Source organism: Oncorhynchus nerka, linkage group LG13 (genome assembly GCF_034236695.1).
Source record: "Oncorhynchus nerka isolate Pitt River linkage group LG13, Oner_Uvic_2.0, whole genome shotgun sequence".
Classification (NCBI taxonomy): domain Eukaryota; kingdom Metazoa; phylum Chordata; class Actinopteri; order Salmoniformes; family Salmonidae; genus Oncorhynchus; species Oncorhynchus nerka.
The window spans coordinates 54,986,787-55,006,707 of NC_088408.1; the positions used below are offsets into that span (position 1 = coordinate 54,986,787).

The window sequence follows — 19,921 nt, forward strand, 5'->3', positions numbered from 1 at the left end:
ACTGTGCTATCTAACCTCCAAACGAGCTTCAATGCCATACAACACTCCTTCGTGGCCTCCAACTGCTCTTAAACGCTAGTAAAACCAAATGCATGCTTTTCAACCGTTCGCTGCCTGCACCCGCACGCCCGACTAGCATCACCACCCTGGATGGTTCCAACCTAGAATATGTGGACACCTATAAGTACCTAGGTGTCTGGCTAGACTGTAAACTCTCCTTCCAGACTCATATCAAACCTCCAATCTAAAATCAAATCTAGAATCGGCTTTCTATTCCACAACAAAGCCTCCTTCACTCACGCCGCCAAACTTACCCTAGTAAAACTGACTATCCTACCGATCCTCGACTTCGGCGATGTCATCTACAAAATAGCTTCCAATACTCTACTCAGCAAACTGGATGCAGTTTATCACAGTGCCATCCGTTTTGTTACTAAAGCACCTTATACCACCCACCACTGCGACCTGTATGCTCTAGTCGGCTGGCCCTCGCTACATATTCGTCGCCAGACCCACTGGCTCCAAGTCATCTACAAGTCCATGCTAGGTAATCTCAGTTCACTGGTTACGATGGCAACACCCACCTGTAGCACGCGCTCCAGCAGCTGTATCTCACGGATCATCCCTAAAGCCAACACCTAATTTGGCCGCCTTTCGTTCCAGTTCGCTACTGCCTGTGACTGGAACGAATTGCAAAAATCGTTGAAGTTGGAGACTTTTATCTCCCTCACCAACTTCAAACATCTGCTATCTGAGCAGCTAACCGATCGCTGCAGCCCTACATAGTCTATCGGTAAATAGCCCACCCAATTTTACCTACCTCATCCCCATACTGTTTACATTTATTTACTTTTCTGCTCTTTTGCACACCAGTATCTCTACCTGTACATGACCATCTGATCATTTATCACTCCAGTGTTAATCTGCAAAATTGTAATTATTCGCCTACCTCCTCATGCCTTTTGCACACAATGTATATAGACTCTCTTTTTTTCTACTGTGTTATTGACTTGTTAATTTTTTACTCCATGTGTAACTCTGTGTTGTCTGTTCACACTGCTATGCTTTATCTTGGCCAGGTCGCAGTTGCAAATGAGAACTTGTTCTCAACTAGCCTACCTGGTTAAATAAAGGTGAAATAAAAAAAATAAAAAACTTTGGTGCCAATCAATCCCAGAACTACAGCAAAGGACCTTGTGAAGATGCTGGAGGAAATAGGTACAAAAGTATCTTCTGCTTTCGCCGAAAAGCCTTTTAAAAATCTGACATGTTGACTGGATTCACAACGAGTGTAGCTTTAATTTAGTATCTTACATGTGTGATTTAATGAAAGTTAGATTTTTATATCATTTTATTTGAATTTGCCGTGCTGCATTTTCCCTGGCTTTTGGCCAAGTGGAACGCAAGCGGTCCCCTATACCATAAGCAACATCTCAAGACGTCAGTCAGGAAGTTAAAGCTCGGTCGCAAATGGGTCTTCCAAATGGACAATGACCCCAAGCATACTTCCAAAGTTGTGGCAAAATGGCTTAACTTCTAGCGTCCCACCTCGCCAACAGCCAGTGAAATTGCAGGGCGCCAAATTCAAAACAACATAAATCCCATAATTCCAATTCCTCAAATATACAGGTATTTTACACCATTTTAAAGATAAACTTCATGTAAATCCAGCCACAGTGTCCGTTTTCAAATAGGCTTTACGGCGAAAGGCACACCAAACGATTATGTTAGGTCCGCACCTAGTCACAGAACTACACAGCCATTTTCCAGCCAAGGAGAGGGCTCACAAAAGTCAGAAATAGCGATTTTAAATTCATCACTAACCTTTGATGATCAGGACTTCGTTACACAATAAATGTGTGTTTTGTTCGATAAAGTTAATCTTTATGTCCACAAACTTTGTCTTTATGTTAATCTTTATGTCCAAAAACCTCATTTAAAATTGGTGTGTTATGCATTGTCTCAAACAAACATCCGGTGAAAGTGCAGAGAGCCACATCAAATTACAGAAATACTCATAATAAACATTGATAAAAGATACAAGGGTAATGCATGGAAATATAGATAAACTTCTCCTTAATGCAACCGCTGTGTCAGATAAAGTCCATAATTTATGTCCAAATACCTCCTTTTTGTTTGCGCGTTTAGTTCACAAATCCAAACTCACGAAGCGCGGGCAAGTCCAGGTGAAAGTTCAGACGAGTCCAAAAAGTTATATTACAGTTCGTAGAAACATGTCAAACGATGTATAGAATCAATCTTTAGGATGTTTTTATCATAAATCTTCAATGATGTTTCAACCGGACAATTCCTGTCTTTAGAAATTAAAAGGAACCCAGCTACCTATCACAGCCACACGCATGATTTAGCTCATGGCACTCTACCAGACACCTGACTCAAACAGCTCTCATTCTCTCCCCCTTCACAGTAGAAGCCTGAAACAAGGTTCTAAAGACTGTTGACATCTAGTGGAAGCCTTAGGAAGTGCAATATGACCCCATAGACACTGTATATTCAATAGGCATTGACTTGAAAAACTAAGAACCTCAGATTTCCCACTTCCTGGTTGCATTTTTTCTCAGGTTTTTGCCTGCCATATGATTTCTGTTATACTCAGACATCATTCAAACAGTTTTAGATACTTCAGAGTGTTTTCCATCCAAATCTACTAATTATATGCATATAGGCAGTTTGGGCACCTTTTTATCCAAGCTACTCCATACTGCCCCCCAGTCCCAAAGAAGTTAAGGACAACAAAGGCAAGGTATTTGAGTGGCCATCACAAAGCCCTGACCTCAATTCTATAGAAAATTTGTGGGCAGAACTGAAAAAGCGTGTGTGAGCAAGGAGGCCTACAAACCTGACTCAGTTACAGCAGCTCTGTCAGGAGGAATGGGCCATTTACCCAACTTAATTGTGGGAAGCTTGTGGAATGCTATCCGAAACATTTGACACAAGTTAAACTATTTAAAGGCAATGCTACCAGACACTAATTGAGTATGTAAACTTCTGACCCACTGGGAATGTGATGAAAGAAATAAAAGCTGAAATAAATCACTCTACTATTTTTCTGACATTTCACATTCTTAGAATAAAGTGATGATTCTAACTGACCTAAGACAAATACATTTTACTAGGATTAAATGTCAGGAATTGTGAAAAACTGAGTTTAAAAGTATTTGGCTGAGGTGTATGTAAACTTCCGACTTCAACTGTACATTCATTATACATGTAAAGGAATCAATACATTATATTATGTTAACATGAATAAGTGTATTTCAAGCTAGACTTCAACACCGTTATAGTACAGTAGTGCAGCACAACTATTCCCTGTAGTGTATTACTTAGGCTTTAGTCATATGTGACTGGTCAAAAGTAGTGCGCTATATCGGGAATAGGGTGTCATTTTCGCAACCTTACCGTCTCCGGTTCTTCCTATGCCATGCTTACTTAGAGAGAGGCTAACAGGCCAATGCTCACTACAGCTGCTGGGATAGTCCTTGCTTGGTAAATGTGGAGGATACATGACATTTCATCCTAAATGTAAAGTTACAAAGGCCTTAGCAGCAGACACAGCAACGAGAAGACGTCAGGTATTTTGTCGTCAGCCTCTGTCGTGGAGAGGAAGTTGACAGGCTGTTTGCATTGTTCATATCGTTTCAATTGACCTGTGAGTGTGCTGCTGCGCTCGTGAAAGTAAGCATGTCAGCCTGTGACAGAGTGTTGGCAGGTTTCCTTGAGCATTGCGTCGGTTTTCATTATCAGTGCCAATCTCTCCTCAATGGTGCTATACCAATTTTTTTTTGTGCAGAATTTGTCATAATGACGGATGCTTTGATTTGAAGTGCTAACAATGCCAAACAACATTACTGATAGACACAGGATGTGTCCCAAATGGCATCGTATTCCCTATTAAGTGGACTACTTTTGACCAGGGCCCATAGTAACGCAACAATGCACCTATAATTGTAAATCTGACTCTTGGAACCATCAGTGACTGACTCAACTGTGCTTTTGGACAATAAGCAGAGATTTGACAGGTTGCTTAGTCACAGAAGAGAGGCTGCAGCAAAGGTGACAGGAGGAGGCCTAACTGAATCTCTCCGGCTGCTGAGCTAACCCTATTCAATTATTAATCACCTGGAGAGTGGGGAGGGAGTGAAACGAAGGACAGTTGACGAGAGAGGGGGAGGTTGTGTGGTCCTAAGGCTGTCTTGGCTGCTTCTCATCAATCATTGAACAGTGCTCCGTTATCCATTGGCAGAGAGTGGAGGGGAGGGACAGAGAGGACAGGGGATGCTTGCCTTGCACTGGGGGTTGTGTAATGCAATCATTGAATTCAATTCAAGATCCTGCAGAGGTTGGTCGCAGTGGATGTTGGTCTCAGTCCAGTGGCTGTGTGTTTCATAATCTCATCTCTCTACATCTATCAGGTGTGGCTGGGTGGGTGGGTACCGGAAAAGTCCCCACAAGGATGGTAAAACAAGGAAAATTCTCCCTCATGGGGACATTTCCCTGGTCGCCATGAAGACGAAGGCTATTTTAGGGTTAGGGGTTAGCGAAGATAGGATTTTGAATGGAAATCAATGTTATGTCCCCACAATGATAGTAAAGCATCGGCTTTGTGTGGGTGTAAAGGATGTTCTAAATAAAAAAAAGAGGAGATAAAGTGGTCAAGTCGTGCTATCCTAACGAGATGAAGCCGGTGTGTCATTAGGCAGAATAGTGAAAGATGGCCACTTCCAAAGGAGGAAGGTGCAGGAATACATTTTCACAAATGCTTTTTCTCTGACATTCTGTTCCACCATACTTAGATATATTTCTCAACATTGTAACTGACATGGAGAAGAATACTGTCTTCTATAAGCCTGTAAAGTGTGAGCGTAAAGAAATGGGGGCAGCTGTAAAAATGCCCTCAAAATATCTTAGCGAAAGAGCCATTAAAAAGTTAGACAACAAAGTTAGAGAACCTTCTACGTATTAATTGACTTGTTATGCTTACCCTGTGTGTGCTGTCGTCTGTGTGTATTGGCCAGGGCTACCTGTCAGAGGGCTTGGTGACTAAATGGTATCGGTCTCCACGCCTGTTGCTCTCTCCCAACAACTACACCAAGGCCATTGATATGTGGTCAGCTGGCTGCATCCTCGCAGAGATGCTAACAGGACGCATGCTCTTTGCAGGTAAGAGGTCTATTGAGGTGGAGAGGTGTGGGTATGAATATGATATGAGAGATATGGATTTAATGATTCAGATAAACTGGGTTGTGCCCATTTTGTTTTTAATGCTGTTGGGCAGTACAGTCTATTTGTCTGTCCAGGATCTTTTTGATGTAGTGAAGAGATAGTATACTTTGTTTACCAGGATGCATAATACAGACATGTCCATTTGCCTGTCTGTTCTCTATCCGACCTGCTTAACAGTGTCAATAAGTGTAATTATTAGAAGCAAAATGATATGGGGTGTCTTCCAAATGGCACCCTACTTCCTATGTAGTGCACACATTCTTTTACCAGGGCCCATAGGGCTTTGGTTAAAAGTAGTGCACTATAGGAAATAGGGTGCCAGTTGGGACAGAGCTGAGCTTTTATGTTGTCTCGCAGTGACAGTGTCATTATAACTCCCACTGTTGTTACGATTACACTGGCTGAAGTAAAAAAACAAAAAACAGATCATTTGGAGACTTGAACAGAAACAAAACAGAAAAAAATGCTTTTTGTGCTCACATTATATAAGCATTTTTAAGGCAGTTTCTTTAGGATTTTGGTGTCATTGTTTAATATCACGTACAGATACTTTTATCCAGACCTAATTTATTCAGTATGTGGTCCATGACCTTGTCATTAGTCATGAGGGCGCAGCTTTTCTTTTCCCAGTAGCCTGCTCCAACCATCTTAATACCAGTCTTTAAAAATTACAGTCTTCAAAATTTCAACACTAGCCTTTAACAATTTCTTAACTCCCCCCCCCCCCCCCTTAAAAGACCTAGATGCACTATTGCAAAGTGGCTGTTCCACTGGATGTCATAAGGTGAAAGCACCAATTTGTAAGTCGCTCTGGATAAGAGCGTCTGCTAAATTACTTAAATGTAAATGTAATGTAAATGTACCACAGAAATACTTTTGGACAGTTAAACAAGGCACCTAATTTTTTCTTCATGAAAATGGCCTTTTCTAGTTTTGGAATCATGATTTGATTGATATGCTTCTTTACTCCTGGTACTCTGCGTCTTCCTGCCTGGTTCCTCCTGGCTGGTTCCTCCTGGCTGCTCTGCAGGAGCCCATGAACTGGAACAGATGCAGCTGATCCTGGACACGGTGCCTGTGTTGAGGGAAGAGGACCGCCTGGACCTTCTGCAGGTCATGCCCACTTATGTCAGCCATGGCTGGAAGATCAAGAGGTCATTTAGGGAGCTGATCCCTGAGGTGGAGGTGGAGGCGGATGGTGAGCGGGATGGAGGGTGGAGAATTAGATGGAGCCTTTGTTCTCTCTTAAACGATAACTGTTTTATGCTAAAAATCATGAACACACGTGTCTAATTAACTTGTTGCCTACTATTCCCAGAGAAAAAAAGATTTATTCCTGATTCGATATGGCATTACTTGCAGCCACGTATGCTCATCATTTGAAACCATTTTCTATTCTCCGTTCACGTCTCTTTCTCCACTAGCCATTGATTTTCTGGAGCGTATCTTGACCTTTAACCCCATGGACCGGCTGACGGCAGAAGCGGCCCTGTCTCATCCCTTCCTGCAGCAGTACTCATTTCCTCAGGACGAGCCCATGTCGCCCCAGCCCTTCCGCATAGAGGACGAGCTGGATGATAGCCTAATCACGGAGCCTGGCCACAGTCACAGCCAGGCCTTTAGCTCTCATTGGGACAGGTGTGTGTCTAGCCTGGTCCCAGATCTGTTTGTGCTGTCATGTCAACTAGCAACAAGGAGTTGACATGATAGCACAAACAGATCTGGGACCAGGCTAGTGTGTGTCAGCCATAGAGATTCATCTAAACTCAGCAAAAGAAAGAAACATCCCTTTTTCAGGACCATGTCTTTCAAAGATAATTCATAAAAATCCAAATAACTTCACAGATCTTCATTGTAAAGGGTTTAAACACTGTTTCCAATGCTTGTTCAATGAACCATAAACAATTAATGAACATGCACCTGTGGAACGGTTGTTAAGACACTAACAGCTTACAGACGGTAGGCAATTAAGGTCACAGTTATGAAACCTTAGGACACTAAAGAAGCCTTTCTACTGACTCTGGAGACATGAGGACTGCAGATGTGGCCAGGGCAATAAATTGCAATGTCCGTACTGTGAGACGCCTAAGACAGCGCTACAAGTAGACAGGACTATCAGCTGATCGTCCTGGCAGTGACAGACCATGTGTAACAACACCTGCACAGGATCGGTACATCCGAACATCACACCTGCGGGACAGGTACAGGATGGCAACAAAAACTGCCCGAGTTACAACAGGAACGCACAATCCCTCCATCAGTGCTCAGACTGTCCGCAATAGGCTGTGAGAAGCTGGACTGAGGGCTTGTAGGCCTGTTGTAAGGCAGGTCCTCACAGAGATCACTGGCAACAACGTCGACTATAGGCACAAACCCACCGTTGCTGGACCAGACAGGACTGGCAAAAAGTGCTCTTCACTGACGAGTCACGGTTTTATCTCACCAGGGGTGATAGTCAGATTTGCGTTTATCGTCGAAGGAATGAGCGTTACACCGAGGCCTGAGCGTTACACCGAGGCCTATTCTGGAGCAGGATCGATTTGGAGGTGGAGGGTCCGTCATGGTCTGGAGCGATGTGTCACGCATCATTGATTGGACTGAGCTTGTTGTCATTGCAGGCAATCTCAACGCTGTGCGTTACAGGGAAGACATCCTCCTCCCTCATCCTCCTCCCCTTCCTGCAGGCTCATCCTGACATGACCCTCCAGCAATGCCACCTGCTTGTTTTGTGCGTGATTTCCTGCAAGACAGGAATGTCAGCCATGGCCAGCGCAGTGCCCGGATCTCAATCCCATTGAGCACGTCTGGGACCTGTTGGATCGGAGGATGAAGGCTAGGGCCATTCCCCCCAGAAATGTCCTGGAACTTGCAGGTGTCTTGAAGGAAGAGTGGGGTAACATCTCACAGCAAGAACTGGCAAATATGGTGCAGTCCATGAGGAGGAGATGCACTGCAGTACTTAATGCAGCTGGTGGCCACACCAGATACTGACTGTTACTTTTTTAAATTGATTTTTTAAAATTATTTTTACCCCTTTTTCTCCCCAATTTCGTGGTATCCAATAGTTTTTTAGTAGCTACTATCTCGTCTCATCACTACAACTCCTGTACGGGCTCGGGAGAGACGAAGGTTGAAAGTCATGCATCCTCCGATACACAACCCAACCTAGCCGCACTGCTTCTTAACACAGCGCGCATCCAACCCGGAAGCCAGCCGCACCAATGTGTCGGAGGAAACACTGTGCACCTGGCAACCTGGGTTAGCGTGCACCGCGCCCGGCCCGCCACAGGAGTCGCTGGTGAGCGATGAGACAAGGACATCCCTACTGGCCAAGCCCTACCTAACCTGGACGATGCTAGGTCAATTGTGCATCGCCCCACGGACCTCCTGGTCGCGGCCGGTTACGACAGAGCCTGGGCGCGAACCCAGAGTCTCTGATGGCACAGCTGGCACTGCAGTACAGCGCCCTGAACCACTGTGCCACCTGGGAGGCCCTGTTACTTTTGATTTACCCGCCTTTGTTCAGGGACACATTATTCAATTTCTGTTAGTGACAAGTCTGTGGTGTCAGCTAACGTTCACACAGAGAGACATAGCCGCAAACAGACTTAGTGAAAAATAACACAGCAAAGCAACAGAAAGAGATTATGAAAGGAACTGTGACATGCTGTGCACAATAAATACACCAAAGAAAAGTAGAAATAAAGTTGAGTAAGATGAAGCCGAATAAAATGTTGCATGGATGTTATATATAGAAGCTAATTCATTCTTACTCTTAATCAAATCTCCTGGCAGACACTTCACCTGCATCCCGCTGTTGTTTATTCTGTCATAGTACATTAAACAAAAATAGAAACGCAACCTGCAACAATTTCACTGATTTTACAGTTCATGTTAGAAAATCAGCCAATTTAAATAAATAAATTAATCCCTAATCTATGGATTTCACTTGACTGTGAATACAGATATGCATCTGTTGGATACATTAAAAAGTAAAAAGAAAAAATCTGATCCACGCCCCTGTCAGTATCTGGTGTGACCACCATTGCCTCTTGCAGTGCGACACATCTCCTTTGCATAGAGTTGATCAGGCTGTTGATTTTGGCCTGTGGAATGTCCCACTCCTCTTCAATGGCTGTGTGAATTTGCTGGATATTAGCGGGAACTGCAACACGCTGTCGTCCACGTGATCCGAAGCATCCCAAACATGCTCAATGGGTGAAATGTCTGAGTATGCAGGCCATGGAAGAACTGCTCGCCCACACGACGCCATGCACGGTCTGCCATCTGCCCAGTACAGTTGAATCTGGGATTCAGCCGTGAAGAGCACACTTGTCCAACATGCCAATGGCCATCGAAGGTGCGCATTTGCCGACAGAAGGCGGTTACGACGCAGAACTGCAGCCAGGTCAAGCATGCAGATGAGTTTCCCTGAGACAGTTTCTGGCCATTTGTGCACAGACAATCCCGCAGGTAAAGAAGCCGGGTGTGGAGGTCCTGGGCTGGCGTGGTTACATGTGGTCTGTGGTTGAGTCCGGTCGGACGCACTGCCAAATTCTCTAAAACAATGGAGGTGGCTCATGGTAGAGAAATTAAAATTTGATTATCTTGCAACAGCTCTGGTAGACATTCCTGCAGTCAGCATGCCAATTGCACATCTGTGGCATTCTGTTGTGTGACAAAACTGCACATTTTAGAATGGCCTTTTATTGTCCCCAGGACAAGGTGCACCTTTAATGATCATGCTATTTAATCTGCTTCTTGAAATGCCACACCTGTCAAGGATTATCTTGGCAAAGGAGAAATGCTCACTAACAGGGATGTAAACAAAATTGCGCACAAAATTAGAGAAATAAGCCTTTTGTGCATATGAAACATTTCTGGGATTTTTTATTTCAGCTCATGAAACATGGAACCAGTACTTTACATGTTGAGTTTTATATTTTTGTTCAATATAAGTTGTAGTGTCTACCAGGTGGTTTCAGTTTCGTATTCATTTATCTTTCATTTTGTGTGTGTGTGTGTGTGTGTGTGTGTACGTGTATGTAGACAAATTAGGAGCAAATGTAACGGGTATAAAGGTAACAAATATTTACTTCACAACAATCGATCGAAATGGCAACTTAGTTGTTTCATTGACAAGCACTTTGTTTCCACTGTGCAGGTATGAGACCAGCCTGTCATCAGACTTGTGCTGGCAGCAGCAGGGTGGGTGTCAGTGCTTGCCTGGGGTCTCGGAGGTGGTTGACCCAGAGGAGGAGGAGGTCCTGAGGGATCCCAAGGCAGGCTCTAACCCCTTGTTGGAGGAGGCCCAGGTGGACCCTCGCAAGTATTCCCACAGCAGCTCCGCCGAACGCTTCCTGGACCACTCCCACTCCTCTCTGGAGCGTGCTTGTGGGGGCGGGGCCTATACTGAGCTGGACTGTGACCATTCCTGTGACTACAAAGTGGGCTCTCCTTCCTATCTCGATAAGATTGCGTGGAGGGAAGACAAACCGCAGCACTACTCCGAACCCAAACTGATCCTAGACCTGTCTCACTGGAAGAGGAACAGACAGGTGCCTGAGCCTAGAGGGGCCAGTTTGGAGGAGCTGCCTGTCGAGGAGCCGCCTGGGGACCTGTTCCAGGAGATATCTCGGTGGGTGGAGAGCACTCAGTCTCTCCTCCACTCTCCCAGCCTGCCCCAGGAACCCCTGCCCTACTCCAGTTCACCCCCGCTGCCCCTCTCTCCCACTTCCCTCCCCGCTCCCCTCTTCCACTGCTGTTCGCCGGCCGTACGGCCCTCAGCTGGACTGGACGAGGACGAAACACTCAGCCCATCTGCCTCATCCCGCTCTCCTCCCTCTCTGTTGCCCTCTTCTCCTCCGATTCCTTCGCCAATCCATGAGCGCCTCCACAGTAAGATATCTGTCTAGCTTTTGCACACCCATGTTCTCATGGCAGGGAGATATAAACAGAACAGTGACAACACTGTAGTCAGCCTGTAGCTGATTATCATCACCAAGCTGACGTCAGAAAGCCTTCGGAATAGTCATGCACAGGGAGCAACAGCTAAAAGGTCACACACTCATCAAGCACTCTAAACTCCGTGGTAGGGTCCCAAACTACACCCTATTATTCCCTATTACCTTTTGACCAAAGCCCTTTGGGGATTAAAGGCTCGGTATGGTGAAAAATGGGAATTGTCTGTGTTTTATATATATTTCTACAATATGAGGTTGGAATAATACTGTGAAATTGTGAACATTATGATGATGCTCTTTTAGGGTAAGAGCAGTTTGAAAAGACCACCTGAAAGAGTTGCAAACCTCTCTGCCAATAACAGCTAGTTTCCAGTTTTCCCCTCCCCACTACCAGACAGTCTAGCACAATTCTTGCTAAGAAGCTACCTTTGTTTGTTTTCAATTAAAAATGGTCAGAAAATAAATCACAGTAAGGACCCTTAATTGTTACCCATAAATGATTTGATATTGAGATAAACATGGCTGCATTGGACCTTTGTAAGGTTCCGTTTGGGACATAGCCCTCGTCTCCTGCTTTTTACCATTGTTCCTACTAGTCAATGACGGCGAACGTTCCAAAATGTCACAATGATATTATACTCTTGAGTCATGAGCAATTCATCTCATTGCACAATATCACCTGGCACCATAGTCAAGTCTGGAAATTGCAGGGTGCAAACTGTTTTCAGAGCAGTGCATTGTCATTTTAACATACAAAAAAAAAGCACATTGGACAGACACTGCCAGGGACCAGGTTCTTAAAGGCCAACTAGGCTTCATGTGCAGTGTCAGATGTTATCTGGGCAAGTCCATGTTATTTTATTGGTAAAATAGGAGTCCGCAATAATATCAGAAATATCTTATTAGATCCAATGTGCTTGTTGAGACGGAATTATGTTCCTTTTAGTCTGGGAGTCGGGTTATGAATGTGCCTCAGAATAGGCCTACAGGCTTTTGCACACCCAAATAGGCCTAGGCTTCCAGCTCGCTGAATGTAAATAGTTTTGCATGGCTTGATCCTTGATGAAAACTATCAAATTATTTTAACTATCTTTATTTGAGGATGTTTTGGTTGTATCACATATGGTAGAATCTGCAGCTTTCACAGCTGAAATCAATTTACACGATCCCTTTTGCAGTTCCTCTTTTGCTGATCAACTAAAAATAAAAGTTTACTAAACATTTTGTGGAGGGTGTTTTTTAAATCCCCTTTTCCTTTGCTGCTGATATCAACATAAATCCTCTGTTATGTGCTCCGGCACACCGGGGGATGCAAATATTGGACTGTGACTCAAAGTCAAACATCAACTCTGACTGTGTCCATAAATGACAGTTTCGCAGTATTTCATCAGCTCTGGACTGAAGGTTCCCCTACTTGACGTCCCCTCTCCCCCAATCATAGTGGGTGAAATGCAAAACTGACCCACGGCCCTCATCTAGGGGTAACTTTATACACGACACGCAGGTTGAAATATGAAAACAAACTCTGAACCAACTATATTTATTTGGGGACAGGTCGAAAAGCATTAACCATTTATGGCAATTTAGCTAGCTAGCTTGCTGCTAACGTTTATATTCCAGGACAAATTAGCTGAGTTATTTTACCTGAAATGCACAAGGTCCTCTACTCTGACAATTAATCCACACATATTTCTAGTCATCTCTCCTCCAGGCTTTTTATTTTTTGGACTATATATGGCGATTGGCATATAACTTTCATAGTTAACACGACGACCGACCGAACTCAGTTCATCTTTCAATCACCCACGTGGGTATAACCAATGAGGAGATGTCACGTGGGTATCTGCTTCTATAAACCAATGAGGAGATGGGAGGGGCAGAACTTGCACCGCGTTCAGCGTCACAAATAGAACCGACTTCTATTTTAGTGCTTGGCAACACAGATGCTCGTTGGCGCGCGCGAGCAGTGTGGGTGCAATAATTTAATAACATGTATGTTTAAATTTATTTTGCAACGCTCACACACGCAATGAGAGCGGTGTAGTCAGCATGTAAGGGAGGACACAGAGAGGGAATGAACACTCCAAGGCTCATGACTCTCTCTCATACACAAACATCCTCCTCAAGTAACACCTATCTGATACAAAACAAGTGCTTTCCTGACTAGGGTTGGATTTATTCCATAACGCAGAAGATCAGTGATGTGGCGTGATTGAAATTTAAAAGCAATGTTTCGGTGCTTGGGAAGACCGCATTCACGGTAAATACTGCAAAGGCTATGTCGGCTCAATCGAAAATGACCTTTACATTTCAACCACTCTACAATGCTGAGCTTAGGCTTTACTGATTGAATCTGAACTTCAGCATTACGGATTTAACCGAGCCCTGAGATCCCTGCTTAAGTTTCACATGTACTTCAATGGCTCCTGAATTTTCAATTTTCTCTCTAGGCAGAAGAGAGTTTAGTCAACAGTGCCCCCCCTCCAGTGGTGGACAGAGCACATTGTTTTTGTCACAGGCCAGGTGCACTCTTGGCAGTTTCAGCGATACACACAATTAATAGCCTTAATCTCAATTAAACTTGACATGGAAAAATATGAAACATTTGATGGGGTTTGGAAAGAAAACACTTCATCTTCCCATATTTAGGCCTAACCTACCTAAACCCTGTTCACTTGTGAAATAGGGTGCGGTTGCCCAGGACCATGGCTATGAGAGTCAGCCATCTCCCATTGTATTTATGTCATATACATATTAGTCTTAGCAAGCTCTTTTGGCAGAAAGCTAAGCTTTCACAAACTAAATCAGAAAAAGCATACAAAGGCTTTATCTGAAAAACACAAGCATAATTACAACACTGGTTCATTTATGCAACAGCTATATCAAAACTTGAATACTTTATTAAAATACATTATCAAACAGATTTGATTCCAATTACAAAGTTAAAAGTGCATACAGTGCCTTGCAAAAGCACTGTATGCTTGGATTGCGTCCTACCTGACAGGTCGCTCCTACCAGGTGGCGTGGCGAGAATCCGTCTCCACACCACGTGCTCTCACCACTGGTGTCCCCCAGGGCTCTGTCATAACCTCACATGGTCTCTCCTATCATTGCTATGCAGACGACACACAATTAATCTTCTCCTTTCCCCCTTCTGATGATCAGGTGGCGAATCGCATCTCTGCATGTCTGGCAGACATATCAGTGTGGATGACAGATCACCACCTCAAGCTGAACCTCGGCAAGACGGAGCTGCTCTTCCTCCCGGGGAAGGACTGCCCGTTCCATGATCTCGCCATCACGGTTGACAACTCCATTGTGTCCTCCTCCCAGAGCGCTAAGAACCTTGGCGTGATCCTGGACAACACCCTGTCGTTCTCAACTAACATCAAGGCGGTGGCCCGTTCCTGTAGGTTCATGCTCTACAACATCCGCAGAGTACGACCCTGCCTCACACAGGAAGCGGCGCAGGTCCTAATCCAGGCACTCGTCATCTCCCGTCTGGATTACTGCAACTCGCTGTTGGCTGGGCTCCCTGCCTGTGCCATTAAACCCCTACAACTCATCCAGAACGCCGCAGCCCGTCTGGTGTTCAACCTTCCCAAGTTCTCTCACGTCACCCCGCTCCTCCGCTCTCTCCACTGGCTTCCAGTTGAAGCTCGCATCCGCTACAAGACCATGGTGCTTGCCTACGGAGCTGTGAGGGGAACGGCACCTCAGTACCTCCAGGCTCTGATCAGGCCCTACACCCAAACAAGGGCACTGCGTTCATCCACCTCTGGCCTGCTCGCCTCCCTACCACTGAGGAAGTACAGTTCCCGCTCAGCCCAGTCAAAACTGTTCGCTGCTCTGGCCCCCCAATGGTGGAACAAACTCCCTCACGACGCCAGGACAGCGGAGTCAATCACCACCTTCCGGAGACACCTGAAACCCCACCTCTTTCAGGAATACCTAGGATAGGATAAAGTAATCCCTCTCACCCCCTTAAAAGATTTAGATGCACTACTGTTCCACTGGATGTCATAAGGTGAATGCACCAATTTGTAAGTCGCTCTGGATAAGAGCGTCTGCTAAATGACTTAAATGTAAATGTAAATGCAAAAGTATTCATCCCCCTTGGTGTTTTTCTTATTTTGTTGCATTACAACCTGTAATTTAAATATATTTTTATTTGGATTTCATGTAATGGACATACACAAAATAGTCCAAATTGATGAGGTGAAAAAAAAGAAGAAAAAAAACTACAATTACAATTAAAAACGGAAAAGTGGTGCGTGCATAAATATTCACCCCCTTTGCCATGAAGCCCCTAAATAAGATCTGCTGCAACCAATTACCTTCAGAAGTCACATAATTAGTTAAATAAAGTCCATATGTGTGCAATCTAAGTGTCACATGATCTGTCACATGATCTCAGTATACATACACCTGTTCTGAAAAGCCACAGAGTCTGCAACACCACTAAGCAAGGGGTACCACCAAGAAATGGCACCATGAAGACCAAGGAGCTGTGGAGAAGTACAGATCAGGATTGTGTTATAAAACGGTGCACCATTAAATCCATTATTAAAAAATTGAAAGAATATGGCACCACAACAAACCTGCCAAGAGTGGGCTGTCCACCAAAACTCACAGACCAGGCAAGGATGGTGTTAATCAGAGGCAACAAAGAGACCAACGATAACACTGAAGGAGCTGCAAAGTTCCACAGTGGATTGAAGTATCTGTCCATAGGACCACTTTAAGCTGTACACTCCACAGAGATGGGCTTTATGGAAGAGTGGCCAGAAAAAAAGCCATTGCTTAAAGAAAAAAATAAGCAAACACGTTTGGTGTTCGCCAAAAGGCATGTGGGAGACTCCCCAAACATATGGAAGAAGGTCAGATGAGACTAAAATGTAGCTTTTTGGCCATAATGGAAAACTCTATGTCTGGTGCAAATCCAACACCTCCCGTCACCCCAAGAACCTCATCCCCACAGTGAAGCATGGTGGTGGCAGCATCATGCTGTGGGGATGTTTTTCCATTGTCAGGGACTGGGAAACTGGTCAGAATTGAAGGAATGATGGCGCTAAATATAGGAAAATTCTTGGGGGAAACCTGTTTCTGTCTTCCAGAGATTTGAGACTGGGACGGAGTTTCACCTTCCAGCAGGACAATGACCCTAAGCATACTGCCAAAGCAACTCCCGAGTGGTTTAAGGGGAAACATTTAAATGTCTTGGAATGGCCTATTCAAAGCCCAGACCTAAATCCAATTGATAATATGTGGTATGACTTAAAGATTGCTGTACACCAGCAGAACCCATCCAACTTGAAGGAGCTGGAGCAGTTTTGAATTGAAGATTGGGCAAAAATCCCAGTGGCTAGATGTGCCAAGTTTATGGAGACATACCCCAAGAGACTTGCAGCTGGGGGGGGGTGAATAGTTATGCACCCTCAAGTTCTGTCATTTCTTGTTTGTTTCACAAGAAAAAGTATCTTCAAAGTGGTAGCCATGTTGTGTTAATCTTGAGGGTGCTAAATGATACAAAATTCTCCCCCCCCCCCCCCCCCCAAAGAAATAAATATATTTTATTTCCAGGTTGTAAGGCAACAAAATAGGAAACATGCCAAAGGGGTGAATACTTTCGCAAGCCACTGTACCTTTACAGTTGGTAAGCCATACTCTTTTCTGGCCTACACAACTATCATATGGAATCAATGCAGTCTCCGACAGCATTGAACGCCTCTCCCAAACTGCATAAAACACGTCACTGAAACACAAATCATTGTCTTACATGGCTGTTGTTAACGCGAGTAAGGGTTAAAACATTCACAGAGAATGACACAGAAGTTAGTTTACCAAAAGTTTGACAGAGTTTGATCAACACAGCCAACGGCAATGACAGGGATGTGCACCGTTCCATGTCTTCCAGGGAGGAGGCAAAACTCTCGGACGAAAGGTTCTGCTCAAGTATTTATGACATTGCTCGCCTTGATTTCACGATGGCGTAGCAGTTCAGACGTCTTTGTCTTCGTCGTGTCCCGTGTATATAATTTTTTCCGCCTTCGTATATATTCTTTCATATTTTTTACCTCAGTTTCAACATTCTCTCTTGCAACCCACCTCACCCAATGTGGTATGGATCTGCTATTTTCTATACTTTAGAACCGGAACCCCCAACAGAAGCTAGCCAGCTAACTAGCTAATAGCCAGTTAGCGATCATCAGCTAACCATAGCCCGGTCAAGTCCTGCCAGTCTGCACAGCGCGATTCAACCAAGAGCATACCAGATTGCTTCTTCTCCACATCTCCGGTTTCCTACCACAAACTCTGATCCTTTTCACCTGGATCCTGGCAGCTAGCAAGCTGCTATCCGAGTGGCTACCCCCTGGCTAACGTCTCTGTCCGAAGCAAGCACCAGTGAGCCTGGAAGTAGCCTTGTGCTAGGCCCAACTCCCGTCTAGCTGAAGAGGTCCATCAGCCACTCTTTGGGCTACAATATATATTTTGCCAATTCGCCTGGACCCCTTTTACTGCCGACATGGAGCCCCGCCAATTACGTTTGTCTACCAACGTAACCCGCCCAAGGGGTTTCAACAGGCTCCTCCATTGCGACGTCCCCTGAAGGCCCATCCGCTAGCCTGCTAGCCGCGGCCCGCTAGCTGTCTAGAGCATATCGGACTGTTAGCTGAAGAAGACCATCAGCCAATTTCTTGGGCTACAATAACTATTTTACCAATTGGCCTGTGTAACACTACTCTTCTTGCGTTGTGTACAATCAATCATTGACACAAGCTCCAACTTGTAGCACCAGCCATGGAGATTTATTCTGATAGAAACAGCACAAAATTGCACGTCATGCAATGCACGGCTCACCATCCAACTCTGCACTCACGCATGCTGGTTTGGTGCTTGTTCACTGGCACGATTCTAACTGAAACATCCTCCCTCGTAAGCAAGCTACGCAAACCAGCCAATAAGATGCCATGTTGAGTAGGTGAAGGCAAGACAAAACTAAAACCAAAAACCCATTGGCTTATTAACCAAGATGCAACAGGAATCACCAATATAACCCTGTTACACCTGGACCCTTTTACTGCCTACACGGAGCCCTGCCAATCCAACACTAAAGACATAACCTTCAGAGGGGGCTACAAACGACTCTTCCGTCACGACATCCCACTAAGGCCCTTCTGCTAGCACCGGCCCGCGAGCTATCTGATTCACTTTGTCTCCAGCTCGCCTACCCTCCCACTGGTCCCCATAATCACTCGGCTACGCATGCCTCTCCCTAATGTCAATATGTCTTGTCCATTGCTGTTTGTGATTGTCTTATTGGTCAGTGTAGACTCCAGCCCTGCTCAATATGCCTTAGCTAGGCCTTTTGTTTCACCTCCCACATATGCGGTGACCTCACCTGGTCTAAATCATGTCTCTAGAGACAAAACCTCTCATCATTACTCAATGCCTAGGTTGTATTCCTCCACTGTATTCACATCCTACCATACCCTTGTCTGTACATTATGCCTTGAATCTATTCTTCTGCGCCCAGAAACCTGTTCCTTTTACTCTCTGTTCCGAACGCACTAGACGACCAGTTTTTATAGCCTTTAGCTGTACCCTTATCTTACTCCTCCTCTGTTGATGTAGAGGTTAATCCAGGCCCTGCAGTGCCAACTCCACTCCCATTCCCCAGGCGCTCTCATTTGATGACTTCTGTAGCCGTAAAAGCCTTGGTTTCATGCATGTTAACATTAGAAGCCTCCTTCCTAAGTTTGTTATACTCACTGCTTTAGCACACTCTGCCAACCCAGATGTCCTAGCTAACTGCAAGCGTGGCAAATCAATCACTATTTTGCTTCCCCTGCCTCCTATTCGGTGGCGAGGGTGTGTGGTCCAGGTCTGGGTTTAAAACTTCTGTCTGAAAGGGCCTCTTTTCCAAGCTTAAAATGATAAATATTCATACGCAACACCATGGGCCAGAAAAAGTTGAATACATTGGCCATGCTGTCAATCCAGCATAATGTCTGCTGCGTTCAAGATAACTGGGAACTCGGGCTGGGAAAATAGGTTTCGAACAGTCATCCAACTAGGAATTCCAAGTCCGGAACTCTGGCCGCTTTCCAGAGCTCCGACCTGAAGTTCACTGACGCTGAACAAATAGTGAACTACTCACTCATTGTCTTATTTGAAATTATGGCTTGCCTCTTATCCGCTCATCGTTCCCTTATGCCGTAGTTTGTACATCTCAATTGTTATATTGCTTATATAGGTCTACCTCATTAGTATCTTAGTCATCATTGTAGGCAATGTTGAAATGATTTCTGTCACACCCTGATGTTTCACCAGTCTTTGTTCTTGTCCCCACCCCCCCACCAGATGTCTCCCATCATTATCCCCTGTGTATTTATACCTGAGTTTTGTTGCCAAGTTGTCTTGTCCCGTCAAGTCCTACCAGCGTGTTCCCTGTGCTCTAGTTTTTCTTAGTCTTCCCAGTTCTGACCTTCCTGCTTGTCCTGATCCCACCTGCAGTCCTGTACCTGCCTGACTCCGATTTGGATTATGACCCTTTGTCTGCCTCTTATTTTTTTATTAACCCATCCCCCTCTTCAGAGGACAAATATACATTTTTTTTGTTTGTTTTACAGCTTTTGTTACATATACATACATGGTACTTTTGATATAAAGCAGTCATAACAATAATACATTACCAAACAAACTCTTCAATC

General features: G+C 44.7%; 1 protein-coding gene across 2 annotated transcripts in view; it reads left to right on the top strand.

Annotated features, from left to right (window-relative positions):
* Positions 1 to 12,409, top strand: part of LOC115139708 (mitogen-activated protein kinase 4-like) — a 28,634-nt gene extending 16,225 nt beyond the window's left edge. For both annotated transcript variants that reach the window (XM_029677396.2, XM_029677397.2), the window contains exons 4-7: positions 5,037 to 5,181; positions 6,275 to 6,442; positions 6,669 to 6,882; positions 10,409 to 12,409. In XM_029677396.2, the coding sequence (XP_029533256.1) occupies positions 5,037 to 5,181; positions 6,275 to 6,442; positions 6,669 to 6,882; positions 10,409 to 11,159 (1,278 nt within the window). In that variant the 3' untranslated portion in view covers positions 11,160 to 12,409. The remainder of the gene's footprint in view (positions 1 to 5,036; positions 5,182 to 6,274; positions 6,443 to 6,668; positions 6,883 to 10,408) is intronic.
* The last annotated feature ends 7,512 nt before the right edge of the window (positions 12,410 to 19,921 follow it).